This window comes from Callospermophilus lateralis, chromosome 3 (genome assembly GCF_048772815.1).
Source record: "Callospermophilus lateralis isolate mCalLat2 chromosome 3, mCalLat2.hap1, whole genome shotgun sequence".
In the NCBI taxonomy this organism is placed as follows: domain Eukaryota; kingdom Metazoa; phylum Chordata; class Mammalia; order Rodentia; family Sciuridae; genus Callospermophilus; species Callospermophilus lateralis.
Genome location: NC_135307.1, coordinates 131,192,442 through 131,210,269, shown reverse-complemented (window position 1 = coordinate 131,210,269; position 17,828 = coordinate 131,192,442). Strand labels below are relative to the sequence as shown.

General features: G+C 39.5%; 1 protein-coding gene across 1 annotated transcript in view; it reads right to left on the bottom strand.

Annotated features, from left to right (window-relative positions):
- Positions 1-4,323, bottom strand: part of Bnc1 (basonuclin zinc finger protein 1) — a 30,297-nt gene extending 25,974 nt beyond the window's left edge. The window contains exons 1-2 of the mRNA XM_076849422.1: positions 4,254-4,323; positions 87-960 (exon numbers count right to left, since the gene is read on the bottom strand). Coding sequence (XP_076705537.1) covers positions 87-960; positions 4,254-4,323 — 944 coding nt within the window. The remainder of the gene's footprint in view (positions 1-86; positions 961-4,253) is intronic.
- Positions 4,324-17,828: the final 13,505 nt, after the last annotated feature.

Sequence of the window (17,828 nt, the reverse complement as noted above, 5' to 3'; positions counted from 1 at the left end):
AGAAAACCGGCGGCTTGAAATAGCAGCTGTCTCATTAATTCTGAGGTAAAAAGGGTTTGAGCGAGGGTAGGGGGAGGCTCTCTCACAAGTCCGAACGGTGAGTGCAAATGTCCCCGGCTGAAACGCGGGCGCTGGCAGAGCTGGAGCGTGTGGGCAGTGGCGGCAGGCAGACCCAGCGCGTCCGACCCGCGCTTGCGACGCGCCGGCGGCTCCGGGACGTCGGGCGTCCACGCGTGCGAGCGCTCCGTGGCCCCCCAGAGGGAGGCGACGCTCTCCCCCACCCCACGCCACGCCTGCGCCGCTGCGCAGGTGGCCCTGCGTCCCAGGTCCCAAGCGGCGCTCGTCGCCCCGCTCCCTGGAGGGCGCCGCGCTCACCTCGGCCATCCTGCGGCTGCAGCGTCGGGGCTCCCGGCGCGTGTTTCCGGCCCGGGCTGCCCCGCGTCCGCCCCAGCTCGGCGGGCGCCGCCGCATCCAGCTCCGCCGTCGGGGCCCGACGCGGCGAAGTGGGCGGCTCCCCGCGCCGCGTGTGCCCGCGCCGCCCTGCGCCGGGCCTCCGCGCCGCCCCTCCCCGCCCCTCCCCGCCCCTGGCTGCAGAGCCTCGGAGCTGCTGAGCCGCCGCGGGAGCCGCCTCCAACTCCGGACGCCGCTCGAGCGCTAAGTCAGTGCAGCTGGTGCGCGACCGCGGCCCAGACCCGGAGATCGCCGGCCGCTGCGGGAGGGGTCCGCCCGCTGGGCTTGAAGGCACTTGTCGTGTCTGACGCAGACGTGTCCGCATTTGCCTCTTTGGGGAGGGCAGACGCTCTGAAGTTCTCTGGCTATCCTCTCTGGGGCTGACTGCCTCCCCAACCTGCCTGGGGCGTCCTCGTTCTCGGGTCCCTCCCTCCTCGCACCAGAAACTCTTTGCAGCGGAGGTGTGCGGGTGCGTCGCAGGACGCGAAAAAAGGGGGTCGCCAGGAGGCTCTATTAAAGAAATCAAGCAAGCACCCCCTTTCCTTCTGCAGCGACTTTGCTCTTTGAGCTTCAGTTTGTTTCATTTGTAAAATGGCGTTAATTTTTCACCTGTCTTCTTGTATACTAAGGACAAAATGATATTAAGTGTAGTGGAAAACCAAACTGGAGTTTAGCTCTGATGGACGGATGGGGAGGGGCCTGCCCTGAGAACCTGTTTTCTGGGGCCTGAGGACAGAGATGACCCACAGCTGTTGAAGCAGGACTCCACTTTCCTTCTGCCCAGGGCAAGGCAGAAAAGAACCTGAGACAATCAGGCCTTCTTTCCTCTCTCTTTCAGAGGATGCCTGACACTGACTCTGGAAGACATGGGCAGATCTCTGAGGGGACAGGAGGGAACTTAGCACAGGAGAATGAAAGTATACGGGCTGCATGGGGTCCAGAGGGTCCTGCTGCCTCTTCATAGACTGGCCTCACATATCTGGCATTCTGGCCAGGTGAGTGTTCTAGGTCTATATCGTGGGGCCCTTCTTGAAGGCTTGAAGTGACATGACCTCATGCAGTGAGCCTTGGCCTGTGGGGAAGATTCAGTTTTTCATATGGCTAACTTCATGAATCCTTGCTTTATTAATTTCCAGTCTAAACTGCTTACCTCCCATTCCCCTACCTCACTCCCACCCAACACCCAGGATTTAAGACTTCCTTCTTTTTGCTCTTTGACTGTTGTTATACAATGCTTTCTTTAAAGAGTTCTGAAATGTCATCACCTTTCAGAGGCCTTCCCTGACCCACCAAACTTCCACTTCATGTGCTTTTGCCCTCTCCTGCCCCTGTCCCCAAGCACTTTTTTTTTAAAAAAAATTTTAGTTGTAGATGGACACAATACCTTTTATTTATTTATTTATATTTTTATATAGTGCTGAGTATCAAACCCAGTACCTCACATTTACTAGGCAAATGTTCTACCACTGAGCTACAAGCCCAGCCTTCCCCAAGCACTTGTTTCTGACTCTTTTAACATGTTTATTGTATTTTGTAGTCTAGTTGTGGTGTGTCCTTGTTTTAACTACTTTGGTCATTACTCATCTTAGTAGCTTCTCCACTATGAGTAGCATAAACTTGAGACAAAGATCAAGTTTAGAGTTAGAATGACCGGGCAGAGCGTGTTCTGAGCAATTGGAAACTACCAGAGGAAGTCAGCTTTCTTAGCCTCCCTTTCCTCATCTGTTAAAAAAAAAAAAAAAAATGAAACCCTGTCTCAGGCCAGATTGGCAAGACTAAATAAAATAGTCTCTGTTCTGCAAATGCTGCTCTCTTCCTTTCCTTTTTGCAGTATCTAAAACTGATTTTTAAATTTGTTACAAGAGGGGTTCTTGGTTGCATATTATTGAAGGGATATATATGCTTATTATAAATATACCAAAATGTTTAAGTCCCAGGTAATGGCCCACTTCAGTGTCTTTAATATGTCCAAAGGTTTGGGTCATTATCTTTGTGTTCACTTCATGTGTCTTTTGTTTGATTTAGTAAAAGTTATCACTTGCAACAAATGTTGGGATCAACTTGTTTAACTCTATTCCTGGTTCTGAACATAAGGAGGATTTCAGCAATACAGAGTTTGAACACAAGCTACCTCTCTGAACACACATCAGTGGGGTCAATGGCTACGTTTTTTCAAAGAAGACAATCTTGACCCATATGTAGGGAATTAGTTGGTCTGGGTGAAAAACACTAATTAATCTTTTGCATGTTCATCTAGAATCATGTACCTAATAGCACCATGTGATTTCGGAACTCAGTTCTCAAATTTATTCCCCAGATCTGATGGTCTTCTCTGTGATTTCTTGGAAACATAAGCAGAAATTGGGACAGAGAAATCACCCTGGAATATACAGAAGACTGTGGTACTGTTTGGGTCAAGACTGCACAGACCATGTTCTTATTCTTCTCAGGTTGCCAGTAGGATTTGGCATGGCCTTCCCCTTTTCTAGACTTTAGCTTCTTCATCTGGTGAAGGAGGGCATACCTGAGAGCCCACCTCGCTCTTGAAATCTTCACTTTTTGCTTCTGTGATTCAGCCTTGCCATTTTTTTTGTTTTTGGTATCAAGTTTCCTGTCTTAGCAAGTGATAAAAACAATGTCTTCACTAACTTTATAGTTGTTTGAACACAGGGATAAAAAAAAATCTTTACTAAAAGGGGGAAAAAATAAAATCACCATGACCTAACTTGATCTTAGGGAGGCAAAAGTTAACTCTTTGGAGATGAGGGACTTAGTTGGATTTCTGTCTCTGCATAAAGCCTTTCCTAGGGTGGGTATGTTGTGACTCCCAGTCTCAAGAATCAGCCACAAGTGCTGAGGGGCTGGGCTGGTGGAATCAGGGGGGAATGGGCAGGTGAGGAATGGAGAGCCAAGGCCTGTCTGAAGTGGGCAGTTGTTACTCTGCTTGTCATCAGCTGGGAATGTGAGCTCAGTTTTGCCAGATTTCCTAAGTTTTCAAGAGAAGCTGGAAATGTTCTGATGTTTAAAAGTTGGCAACTAATTCAAATTTTTGATAAATATAGTTTGACTCAAACAAAATGCTTGTGAGCTGAATCTGGCCAATGTGCTCTTCATTTGCACTCTCTGCTATATATTTTTGTCTTCCTGAGGCTTGGGGTTGAAGTACATAGTAGGTGTGCAATAAATATTTGTAAGTGAATATTATGGTGAACAGCTCACAGCCCATCTTAATTCTAAACAGAGTTATCAAAAGCCACACTGAGTTTATAAGCCAACTCTGTGTTAAATTCATAGTCCAGAAGTATCTGATAAACCTTTCTAGAATTTACACCCTAAAGACTGTTCAGTTGTTTGTAAATCTGTTAGGAAACTAATTCTCACAAGCAATTTTCCCCTAGTAGGTACAAATGAGCTTGGAAAAAAATTGTAATTAAAAGTATTTTAAGTCATGGGAATCATTGTATTCAAAAGAAAAAACTCTATACCTTTTAGCTAGGAGGTTTGGGTGCTGATGATAGGAACATTGTATTACAGCAGGGCAGGCAGGCAGGCAGGCAGGTAGGTAACTTGCCCAGGGAGGTAGCCGCCTCTCACCTGAGCCCACCAGAGGCCCAGAGGAGGAGCCAGCCCTGGGGCTGTTGGCAGGAAGACTGGGAGAAAGCCTGCAAAGGCTTTTGATATAGAAAGTGGACAGAGAGCTGCAGCCCTATCAGAAAGTGTGCTGTGGTGGCCTCTTCTGAGTCCTGCACATTCCTCTGAGGACAGTGTCAGGAAGCACCAGGAGGTAAGAGTCACATTTGTACCGTCACCTCCTGGCCCAGACATGGACACCTGGTGGTGGCAGGTCTGGGCATATCTGTAGCTCTGCTCCATGTTGGAGCCTGACTAAGCAGCACTTGGGCCAAATTGGCCCCCCCACGCAGCTGCCTGCTGCGGGGCAGGCTGGCCTGCCACAGACCTGGCACAGGTGTTGCAATTTTCCCGTTGGAGTACCAAGGCTGCTTCTTATAGAGGGAGAAGAGATGAGACCATTCCAAAGACAGTACTGGGTTTTGGTGGCAGAGTTTTTTTTCCTGTCCCTCTACTCTCACATAAGGCCTGGAGTTAGAAGAACCAAAATATCCTGCAGGTTCTGCTGCACAGCAGTGGACACACCATGCCTGGCATTTTGGGTTTTCATAGTCAAGGTTGCCAAATCTCAAGGAGGTGGAGGGAGGGGCTTATCAGCGAGGAAGAATGATAAACATAATAGTAAATTTAAAAGTGAAAACAAACCCATGCCTGATATTAACTGCCTCCCTAAATATGTCTGCCAATGATGTGACTTGTGAGCAGCAGCGGGCCACTCTGGAATCAAGATAAAAACACTCATTTCCAATATGGATTTATTATGGTTCTTTTAAGTATAATGCTTGGGAAAATATTGCAAATATTTAGCTACCATTATTTTGGTACATCTGGGATGTGTGAAGTTATCTTCTCATTTAGTCTGTCCTCCATAACCTTTAAACATTGACAGTCACAAAAACAAACAAAACAAAACAAAACAAAACTGTGACCTGTCTTCCAAACAACTCCTTCTCATCGCCAAGGCAGTGGTAGGAAACTACCTGACTGGACACTTTATTTAGTACTACAATTACATTTCTGAACTCAAGGAGCTCTATTTCTAATTAGCATGTATAAGAAATACTTAGTTGTTTGAAAATCCCTTAGACAGGCACTTTACAGGTTGAGTTGATGAATTTTGGGTGAATATTCTGAGGACAGAACAAGTACTGCTTTGATATGTTTGGGGAGGATGATGAACATGCATCAGAAAACTTTTAAGGTACATTATTAAGATGTGTTGTGTCTTCTGCACATTATGCAAAGTGAAGGAGAAAATATTTGGGTTACCATAACTGATAATTCCAAGTGAGGTCATACTACTTTTTGAAATTTGAAGAAAAGGTTAGAGAAAATGGGCTACAGGACAGAGATTTTAAATTGTTCTCTATTGCTTACTGATCTCAAGCTTAAAAACATTTCTTTAGGGCTGGGGTTGTAGCTTAGTGGTAGAGTGCTTGCCTGGCAAATGGTATTGTGTCCATCTACAACTAAAAATATTTTAGAAAAAAAATTTCTTTGAAGGGGAGGCCACAGTTTATTTTTAAGGGGAAAAAAGCAAGCTTCGAGTTACCCATTTTTTATGCTTTTTTAAAAGTCAAACCATCTTTGAATGTCCGAACTGGCAAATTTAGAGGAAATAGAGTCTTCTTAACCCAGCTTATCTCTGATCTTGAATAAAAGTTAATAAGCAATCCAGAGTCTATGCAAAACAAAGAATGATAGTAGGCACTATTCAGTGATTGCCTCTTACCCTCTATTTTATTCCTTCCCCACTGTGGCCAAGTCCTCTGGGTGGTTACTCAACCTCAGTCCCACAGTGATTGGCTCAGGTAACCCACCCTTAAACCAATCAGCAAGATATTTTCCTGGCCACAGGAACTGGTTCCAGATGGTCCAATCAGTTTAAAGTTCAGAACTTTGGTGGGTATGAGAAGCCAAGCTCTTTCCCTATAGGCCTCAACAAGGAGAAAATGTGATCCATGTTGTTGCTGGAAGTCATCTTGTGAACAATAACAGAAAATCAATCAGGGGATGGAGCTGACATATGGAGATGGGTAGAATTGAGAGAATTGGGAAATTCAACTGAAACTCTGAATAATCCATTCCTGAAATCTTTGGCCTTTTTAGTTCTCTGAAAAATTAAGACATATTTATCATTTATGTCAGTTAAGATGGCTTTTTTTCCATCTTATGTTCAATTGGAAGTTTCTCAACTTATAGAAACTTACATTTAGTTTTAGTGGAGGATTATTCTGTGATGAAGAATAAATGAACTACCAAGTGTCCTCTGTCATAACAGTCTTTTGTTCATTCTTTGCACTTTTAGATGATATTGGTGATAGAGAATTAGGAATTTCCTAACAGAGGTCCTCAATCCACAAACCTTGGACCAGGTGAGGAGATTCTTCCAGTCAAAGCACATTGATGCTATAGTCATTTATTCTTTACTCTTAAGTAAAGTATTTTCCAAATATGCTCTGATCACATACTTAAAGTTTTTGAAGATATTTTTTCTTCAGTGGCTCTTGAAACTTTAGATAGGCACTGTTGATTTTTATTGCTAGCACAATGCATTTCTGTACATAGTAGGTGCTTCATAAATATGGGTTTTACCTATATATGTACAAATGTTGAGACTTAAACACACGTTTCTGACTTGTAGCCTCTTAAAATTACCTTCTTATAAATGGCATAATGGAAGACTTCTAAAAATGTAATTGCTAACTGCACTTGGAAATCCACTTTGTCAAACTGTGGCTTCTAGCACCTTGTCTCAAACACCAAATCAGTCTTGATGCCCACGTTTCTCAGAGGTGTGGCTTTTAATCCTCAAATTACAACACAAGTTTTAACAGGCCAGTTTTGTCTGTCACCAGGAGTTTAGTAATTAAAAAAATGCTGCAGCACTAATGGTTTATCAAAAGGCCAGTAAGCAAGTTGGAGACAGTATACAGATAACAGACCTGGTATGCTCTCTGAGGGAATTCATTTGAGGAGCACCCCCATTCTCTCTGTTAGGCTTAATTCTGGGCCAGTTGCTGAAACAATGTAAGACTTCCAAATGGACGCTAGAAGCAAGCCCTGACCAGAGGTTTTATATATGAACAAAACCAAGGGTCCTAAATGTTCACTCTAGGAATCACAAATATCAGAGTCATTTCACAGCCATGGATATTTTTGCAATAGCCTTTACTACAAACACTTCAATAAAAGTTAGTGGTTTTCTCAGGAGTCCAAAATGACACATAACAGCCAATGAGTAACCTGCAAATAATGCCCGTGGTGACAATTTTGCTTTGTTCTGTGGGAGCATTAAAAACCCAGTCAGGACACAGATTGCTCTTCATGAGTGTTGGGAAAGGAAAGTCCGCATATTCAAAGCAGGGAGTGTTCTCTTTATCTGAGGTGGCTGCCAAGTCTTAAATACTAAAACATGTAGGTGTAGTTCAGGAAAGAGAAGGCGTTTCAAAGATAGCTTGATGGAAGACAAGGAAAAAAAATGCTGGCTTATTTGACATAGATGTAAGTTTAGCCCTGGAATGGTAACCTTCTTTAAAACCTTGGTGTCTTCAGATCCTGACAGAATGGGTCTGACATATCCTCAGGCCAGTGCTTCTACAGGGCAGAATTCCTTCCTGAACTTCTCCTCTCACTTTCCCTCTTCAGGACACCCCTAATGGATTGCAGATGTCCCATTTGGTTAGAAGCACGTTTCAGATACATCTGCCTTTCTTGCTTTTATGCATAAAACACCTGCAAATCTTTATCTTTGGTTAGATTTACCACACATTTGAAGCTTTGAAAGTTTGGTCCAGTGGGAAAGAAGAGCATGTCACCACCCTCCTTCTTAAGTTGAATTCCATACCTGACAATAGCCTTTGGGGGATAGGTTTTCATTTTTCTATAAGGATATTAGTAAGACTTTAATAGCCTCAGACCTATCCAGTGGAAAGCTAATTAATTTCTTTAATCCTGTTGAGTTTGGGAAAAATCCATGGTGACTATGTAGGCAGATATTTTGTGTGCACGCAAGTGTGTATATGTATCATATGTTATCTTCCTGATTTTCTGAGTGTTAACAAGGAACATGAGACCACAGCACCAGGGAAAGAGAGAACAATATGATGCTGGCAATCTGGCTAGGATGTCGTCACAGGACCCACTTCCTTAATTGTACCTTGAAAATACCTGTGATGTATTTCTTTTTTTAAAAATTTTAAATTTGTTTTAATTAGTTTTACATGACAGTAGAATGCATTTATGCACTTTGATATATAATATATAGATGGGATATAATTTCTCATTTTCTTTTTTTTAAGAGAGAGAATTTTTTTAATATTTATTTTTTAGTTTTCGATAGACACAACATCTTTATTTCATTTGTATGTGGTGCTGAGGATCGAACCCAGCGCCCCACGTATGCTAGGCGAGCATGTTACCACTTGAGCCACATCCCCAGACCCTATTTCTCATTTTTTTGATGTACATGTTGCAGAAATATATTTTGGTCATGTAGTTACATATATACATACAGTAAAAATGTCTGTTTCATTCTACTATCTTTCCTATCCCCACATTCCCCCCCTCCCCCCGCATCACTTCCCTCTGCCTAACCTAAGGTAATGCTGTTCTTCCCTAGTGCTCCCTGCCTTATTGTGAATTAGCATCCGAATATTAGAGAAAACATTTGGCCTTTGGTTTTGTGGGATTGGCTTATTTCACTTAGCATGATATTCTCCAACTCCAACCATTTATTGGCAAATGCCATAATTTCACTCTTCTTTAAAGCTGAGTATTATTCCATTGAGTATATACCATGTTTTCTTTATCCATTCATCTTTTGAAAGACACTTAGTTTGGTTCCATAGTATAGCTATTGTGAATTGAGCTACTATAAACATTGATGTGGCTGTGTCACTATAGTATGCTGATTTTAAGTCCTTTGGGCATAAACCAAGGGTTGGGATAGCTGGGTCAAATGGTGGTTCCATTCCCAGTTTTCTGAGGAATCTCCATACTGCTTACCATAGTGGTTCCACCAATTTGCAGTCCCACTAGCAATGTATGAGTGTATCTTTTTTACCTCTTCCTTGCCAACAATTATTGTTGCCTATATTCTGACAGGCGTGAGCTGAAATCTTAGAGTAGTTTTGATTTGCATCTCTAATTGCTAGAGATGTTGAACACTTTTTCATATATTTGTTGATCAATTGTATTTCTTCTTCTGTGAAGTGTCTGTTCAGTTCCTTAGCCCATTTATTAATTATGTTATTTGGGGTTTTTTTTTTGGTGTTAAGTTTTTTGAGTTCCTTGTATGTCCTAGAGATTAATGCTTTATCAAAGATGCATGTGTTAAAGATTTTCTCCCAATCTGTAGGCTCTCTCCTCATGTTATTGTTTCCTTGCTGAGAAGAAACTTTTTAATTTGAATCCATACCATTTATTGCTTCTTAATTTTACTTCTTGCATTTTAGGAGTCTTGTTAAGGAATTCAGATCCTAGGCTGACATGGTGAAGATTTGGGCCTATTTTTTTCTTCTATTAGGCACAGTGTCTCTGTTCTAGTGCCTAAGTCTTTGATCCACTTTAAGTTGATTTTTATGCAGGGTGAGAGAGATTTAATTTCATTTTGCTACATATGGATTTCCAGTTTTGCCAGCACCATTTGTTGAATAGGCTATCTTTTCTCCAGTGAATGTTTTTGACACCCTTGTTTAGTATGAGATAACCGTATTTATGTGGGTTTGTCTCTGTGTCCTCTATTCTCTACCATTGGCCTGTGATGTATTTCTGATAAGTGAGTAAATCCTTCTAAGCCTCAAGGAAGATTTTAACCACTCTCCATACTCATTCATCTTTAGAGTATTTCATCCCTTTATCTAAGGAATGACAAATGCCATTTAAATCGTTGTGAGATAATAAAATAATGAACTGCTTCTGGGAATGTTGAGAAGAAAATCCCATTCAATGTGGTTTTATAAGTAGGCAGGAAGTTTTGTCTAGGTGCATACTAATTTTATAACTTTAAACAATACATTTATCATTTGGGGCCTCAGTTTCCTCATCTGTAAAATGAGGGAGATGGATTCAAATCATTTGTTATTCCACAAATAATCATTTCCTTCTATGTGCACTGTACAGGCACTGGAAGACACAACAGATCCAGTCTTGCTCTTGTGCAGCCCCTCAGAGTAGCATCACTTCTTGATTACTTCCATATTATGCTGGCATTGGGAACTGGCTTAGAACTTTCCTCTCCACCTCCACATTCATTAATTCATGGATTTTAGTGTTCTCTACAGGTCTCAACTTCCTCTGTCTTCAAACTTCTTGACCCATTCCCAATCCTTTTAATACTTAAGTGTATTTTGAACCTGTAGAAACCTTTAGTTTCTTACTCCTATGTTACCTGTATCTGTCTCCTCATTCTCATTTTTACCTATGGAGTCAGGACCCTATTTCTATCATATAAATTACTCTCTCTAGTAATCAATGGTTCCCAATAACACACTCTTCTTCTGCAGCATGCACCAACCAAATTCTAAATCTGGATCAGTACTATAATGAGCTTCAGCTTCAATAGGCACACTGAGTGTTGATGGAGAAGTAAAATGATGTCAGAGTTGGTGTTACCACAAATTCTACCCCAGAGCCACATTTCCGTGGACAACTCCCTCCCCTGTTTCTCTCAGTAATCAAACCAGAATACCTACATACCTATTTTAACCTTTCTTTTTTCTCCAGTCTCAGAGGAGAAAACCATCAAACCACCCTTTGAGATTCTATTAGTAAAACCTTTCTTTATTGTATTTTCAACATTCCCTTTCAATTAGTTCCCTTGGGCTCAGCCAATAAACATTTTTATTTATTTTATTTTTTTTTAAGAGAGAGAGAGAGAGAGAGGATTTTTTTTTAGTTTTCGGTGGACACAAAATATTTTATTTTTATGTGGTGCTGAGGATGGAACCCAGCGCCCTGCGCATGCCAGGCGAGTGTGCTACCGCTTGAGCCACATCCCCAGCCCAACCAATAAACATTTTTAACTCCATTTTAAGGGGACTGTCTTGTATATAGGAGCCCCCTTTCCCCTTTAATTCTCTCACTGTTGATACCCTTGAACAGTTCCCTCCTGCATGGACTCTAGACTTGAGTGAGTAATTTGCTTTGGCCAAAAGGTCATTAGCAGGTGTGATGTAAATAGAGGCTTTGGTGAGTGAGCTTCTTTCACTTGGAGTCTAGCAACACATAATATCCTGATGGAGAGAATAGCCATGTGAAATAAGCCCTAGAGCACAAGAGACCATTTTGATAGGAAGGTTTAAGCACATGGACAGAGAAGTGTAGAGTCCCAGTTAGCTCAACCAGATGACCTGACAGCTAAAAAGCACCCAAAGGAGAGACCAGCTGAAGACTCAGTTAACTGATAGGAATCTAAGAAATAATAAATACTTATTTTAAGTCACAGGTTTCAGTGTGATCTGTTATGCAAAGCAGATGATAAAAATAACCCTAAAAATTAAAAAAATAAAATAAAAAATAAACAAACAACAGATCCCCCAGAACATTCCTTTAATTTCTACTCTCTCTACTCTTTCTTGTTTTCTTCTCCAAGTTTTTTGAATAGTCTGGTGTTGCTGCCTGAACTCTTCAATTTCTAAGCTAATAGATGTGCTTCAATAAGGGTTCTCTCTGCTGAGCTAGTCTTGTGGACCCCCTTCCTTGATTTCTATGATGCCTCAAACTCCTTATTCCTCTCTCACCAGATATTTTCCAGTCCTTTATTGGCTTCTTCTCCCACCATCTGCCCTTTCATGTCCTCAGGGTCTGTCCTTAGCCAGCTCTCCCCCCGCTTTTTAAAAATACTTCCTCCTCTTCCTGGGTGTTCTCTTTTACTGCATGATTTCAACCACAACTTTATGATACTGATGATTCCTAAATCCAGCTGCTAGATCTGGGTTTGTACCCTATGAACACAATGTGAGAAACAGGCACAGTGTTCTGCCTGTAGACCAGGGAGTGTGTATTCATTTCCTATAAGCACCAAACCATTTTCTGCCTCCATGCCTCAATTCCTGTCTCCTCTGGCCTGCACTAGACTCACCATTGCACACTGCTCTCAACACAGACCTTTTAAAGCACACTGTCCTCCAAGATGTCTTTGTTGATAGTTGCCTATTTTCCCTTCCCATGCTGGGTTAGATATCCCCATTTCATGGCTGTACTCTGAGAATAGATTTCCTTAGAGTTTAGCACATTTTAATTGTTTGTTGATATGTCTCCTCTCCATTTAAATCTGAGGCCCTGGAGGGAAAGGATCATATCTCACTAATAAAGTATCTCCTAGGGATTTTACAATGTTCAGTGTATCATTTTTGCCCCGAAATAGATGTTCAATAAGTGATTGTTGAAAGAATGAATTGTAGAAATTTTTTTGTGGTTCTGGGGGGTCGAGCCCAGGGTTTCACACATTAGGCAGGTGCTCTATCACTGAGCTATACTCCCAGTCCCCGTTTGAGGTTTTCATATCGCTATTGCAAAGGGAAATTTGCCTATAATTAATTGTGTCTATGTAAGTCAAAAAAGTTTGGAGTCCATGGACATGCTTACCTTATGGAATCAATTGATAGCTCCTAATTTCTCCGGTGTTTAAGTTTTTCAAACATGGAAATGACCTGTTACTGTAAGATATGACAGTATTCCTGATCCCTGGTGGTAGGGATAGATTTTTTTAATGTTTTTTTTTCCCATTTATTTTTCCATATTAATCTTAAGTTTTCTGTATCTTGCACTTTAAATTATTTTGTTTATTTTTAGGGAGAAATGTGCAACTACTTGCTATTTTTAAATTTAGTAATGTAATTATGTACAACTATATAATTGAAAATATATTTTAACATCATTTTTCTAAATTCTAATTTTGCTTTCTTTTCTCTTAGATTTGCCATTATATTATTTATTTGTTCTTTAAACAAATAAGCTTTCATCTTTATTATTCCCCTCTTATTTTCCTTAGGATGTGTATGTGTGTGTTCTACTTATAGAAATTCAAATGGAACACTTTTTTTTCCCCCAAAAAACCACTTCATGAATTCAACTCTAAAAATATATTTAGTAGGTAGGCATAGTGGCACACACCTATAATCCTAGCCATTTAGGAGGCTTAGGTAAGAGGATTGCAAGTGTGAGGCCAGCTTCAGCAACTTAGTGAGGGACCCTAAGCAAATTAAGAAGACCCTGTCTCAAAATAAAAAAATAAAAAGGGCTGGAGATATGGAGATATAGCTCAGTGGTAAAGCACTGGTAAGTTAAATCCGTCCCTCCCCCCCCCCCAAAAAAAAGAATATGTTTAGCTACATTTCCTATGTTTGCTTATATAAGCCTTCATAATTGTTTTTCTAAATTATCTTATTGTATTATTGATATTTTTCTTTGAACTAGATGTCATATAAGGTTTTTTGATTTATCAACAACCTTTTTACTCCAAACTTAATGATTTTGCACTTTATTATGTTATGATCACTTATTATGATCCACATAATTCCTACTAGTTTGAATTTTTTGAGAGGGTCTTGCAAAAAAGTATTTTTGAATTTCTATTAATTAAGTATAATTTATTAATTGTGCCTTAAAGTTATATTGTCATATTCATATTATCATATCATCTAATTCTTCTCTGGTACATCTTCTATTTAATCTGTTACAATTTAATTATGGTGTATTAAAATTTTCACTGGAGTTGTATGTATGTGTATGAGTGTGTGTGTATGTGTGTGTGTGTGTGTGAGATAAAGGTAGGGACTGGGAATCTTGGAAGACTACCTGGAGGGATGGTGCTAATATATGCATAGTCTAAAACCCAAGGAACTAAATATACTAAGGTAGGAAAAGTTACACCAATCAACTTTCCTTTTGTCCTATATGTCTGTTTCATTGCAGTTACTATCCTGTGTTATAATTTCTTGTTTGTATTCTCCATCAGACTAATAGCCTTGTTCATTACAATTATCCCAATAGGCACTCAATAAATATTTGTTCACCAAATAGATAAATAAAATATTGTTGGATTCTCTCTTTTCAAATGAATGTGAGATTCCATGGTCTCTACCATGGTACCAGTCTAATTGCTATATTTGCTCTGACTTCAGAGATTTCATGACATGCTTTCTCAGAATTTGTTTTCTATTTTTGTGCTGACATGTGTATTCTGTTTATTTTTAGCTATTTGGAAGTTAATCACCATATTGTTGATCCTAGTAATAATTTACTTTAAACATCTTACAATTTTTTTTTTGTTTAGAATCTTTTGACCCACTTTTATTGCCAAAAAAATATGGCATACTTTGTAGTTTCCCTTTTCTTTTTCCTACTTTTCTTATTGTTCTAAAATTTAAAATATCAGATAATAGGTATATTAGTTACATATTGTCATATGACAAATAACCTAAAATCAACTGATTTAAAGCAACAAACATTCATTATCTCTCAGGCCAGCTTAGCTGGGTCCTCTGTCTCAGGGTCTCTTATAAGTCTGCAATCAAGGTGTTATCTGGAGCTGCAGTCATCTCAAGGCTCAATTGGGAGAGGATTTGTTTCCAAACTTACTCATGTGGTTGTTGGCAGCCTCAGAAGATCCACTTCCAAGCTCATTCACATGGCTGTTGGCAGGCATCAAGTCCTGGCTGGATGTTGGCCAGAGGTATCAGTTTCTTGCCACATGGGTCCATCCATGGGGCAGCACACAACATGGCAGTGCTTGGATGCTTAGAGCAAGCAATGGAGAGAGAGAGAGAGAGAGAGAGAGAGAGAGAGAGAGAGAGAGAGAGAGAAATGGAGAGAGAGAAATGAGGGCGGGGGGACGGGGAGGGAACGCAAGACCTTGTAACCTAATCTCAGGAATGATATCCCATTACTTTTGCTATCTTTTTTTATGTTAGAAGACAGTGAAGGTCCAGTCCATCTTGTGGGGGAAAGCTGGAATACCAGGAGGAAGGGGTTATGGGAAGCTATTTTAGATGTTGCATTTCACAGTTGAAAACTTTCTCTCCTTATCTTTTCAGTAGATGTATTGATTATTGAGACATCAAGAACACTCTTTCCCAAATACTTGTAAAAACTTAATGTAGATTTTTACACTTATCTCCATAACTTAATTTCAGTGACAATTATTTGTCAAATACTTGTAAAAACTTAATGTAGATTTTTACACTTATCTCCATAACTTAATTTCAGTGACAATTATTTCTTTTCAATTATGACTTCCCAATAGTTCTCCCATTGATTCTGAACACAACGATTTGAATACTCTTGAATACTCTCCATGAATAGCACTTAACTTGTTAGTATTTTCAGTCTCCACAAATCTTAGAATATTGCCTTTATACATGAACAACCATATCCAGGAATGGAATCATTGAGTGTCACATCTGAAAATGCTTTTTTTTTTGGCCTTTTAACCAGAGTAGTTTCAGAAGAAATATATGAAACAAGCCTGATTTTAACTTATTTAAACATGATCTTCTTCCATACTCCAACTTATTATCAACTTATAGGTTATTTTTTTCCCTTGAGGTTTAAGAATGCACAAGGATTTGTATTAATATTGTTTCCCTTTTTATTGACCTTATCTGAGATAAAGTCAGTCCTCTTGATTTCTAGTACCAGGTTCCCTCCCTGCCCCCAAATACTGTGAGTATTGATAATCAAACTTTAACCATTTTTTCCTTTTTCATCATGAATATTTTATTCATGGGTTTTTTGTTAGGTCAGTGTCCTCTTCTTTGTATCTATTGTCTTCTTTTAAATATTTTATTGACTTATTTTACATTTTATATATAATTCTTGATACTATCATTTATTTGGTTGAATAGATTTTTAGTAGTTTTCATTCTGATTTTAATGAAGACCCAGTTTCAGCTCTTGGGGATTCAATTTTGTTATATTCTCTTTTAATGCTGACTTGTTCACTGATGTGATGAATTCCCTTATCTCATTGGAAATATAAAACAGGTTTATCTTAAAGTTAACCTACTTCAGGAGGATTTTTCCTTTGGGGAACTCTTACATACTCTTTAGAGCTGCAAAATTTTTTTCATAGGTCCCATGTTCCTTCTCCTTTGAGTTTTATTTTTTTTTCTAAAAGTCTTTACTGTACTTGACTGGAAGACCCGAGGGATTAGACTGCTTAAAAAACCTACATCCCATGATTCATTTGAACATGGAGAGCTCTCTCTGGGACTAGTGCCAAAGGTTCAATCAAAGGCTGCCAATGACTCCCTTAGGAAGTTCCTGAATCTGAAAATGAAGGATAGACCAGGAATAGCTGCAGGTTAGCTAACTTAAATCTTTCTTGGAATAGGACTAGTGTATAAATCAATCAATACATGCAGGTCACTCATCTCTCCTCTGCTGAATGGCTGAACAAAGAGAGTCTAGAGCAGACCAAGTTCTTTCTTATTTTTGCTGGTGAATTATTTCTTTGTTTTGGCTCATGTTTCAACACTTCTTCTTTATCTTATGCTTTTTCAGGTAATTTCTGTCCAAATTTACAGTCTATATTTAATCTACCAATATATTTCTCCCTATTTTGGGCTTTCTGTCTTTCCTCACATCCCATCCCATCCCTCTGGGTTCATTTTTCTTCTCACTGAAGTAAATCCTTTGGTAGTCTTTTCAGTGAGGATCTATGCACTGCAAATGCCTTTGGACATTATAAATCTGAAAAGCCTTTACTTTTTTCTCTTTTTTTTTTAATTTTAATATTTATTTTTTAGTTCTCGGCGGACACAACATCTTTGTCTGTATGTGGTGCTGAGGATCGAACCCGGGCTGCACGCATGCCAGGCGAGCGCACTACCGCTTGAGCCACATCCCCAGCCCTACTTTTTTCTCTTACACATGAATGATAGTTTGGCTGTGTGAAGAATTCTGAAGTGTTTTTTTTTTCTTGGAACATTGATGATATTTCATTAGAAATTGTCTGACTTCTGATATTTCTGAGTGGTTTGCTGTTGGTCTAACCATCATTTTATAGCCAGTAATCTGTCCTGCCTCTTCCATAGCTTTGATTATTTTCTATATCCTTGATTTTTTGAAGTTTTGTAATAATGTAAGTAGGAATAATTTACATTCACTTTTCCTGCTCAGGATTTGTAATGTTATTTCAATATGAGGAAAAATTCTCAGTCAACATTTATTTGATTATTGCTCTCCCTCATTTCCTCTATTTTTTTAACTCTAAACTACTCTTAGAAATCTACTTAGAAATCTCTAATCATTATCTGGATTTCTGAATTGCTCTTGAATAATTGTTTTTACCTTTGTCATGCTATGCTTGATTCTGAATAAATTTCTGCTGCTTTTTCTTAGTGTGACATTTTTCTTTTTGTGTCTATTACAGATTATTTTTTTTACATTAATGAACACATTTTTCATTTCTAACATTTATTATAATTATTTTAAAATTTTCCTCTTATTTCACTTCTGCCTACTTTTGTTTTATAACTTTTTATTCTTTTATGGATGTTATTTCTTCATTTATTTCTTTGAAGACTCAAATAGTTATTTTAATGTCATTTTTACCTCTATTATTGTCATTTCATCTGGAATGAATTTATCTACTGCTTATTGATTTAGAACTTCATGAAAGAGTGGAGATCAAACTTAAGATCACTGTAAAATAGAGATTAAGGCGGGACTCCCCTACTCATTAATGAAGCCTGAAAAAAAAAAATACTACCACCTGGACCTATAGTTTTGAAAAAGTCACA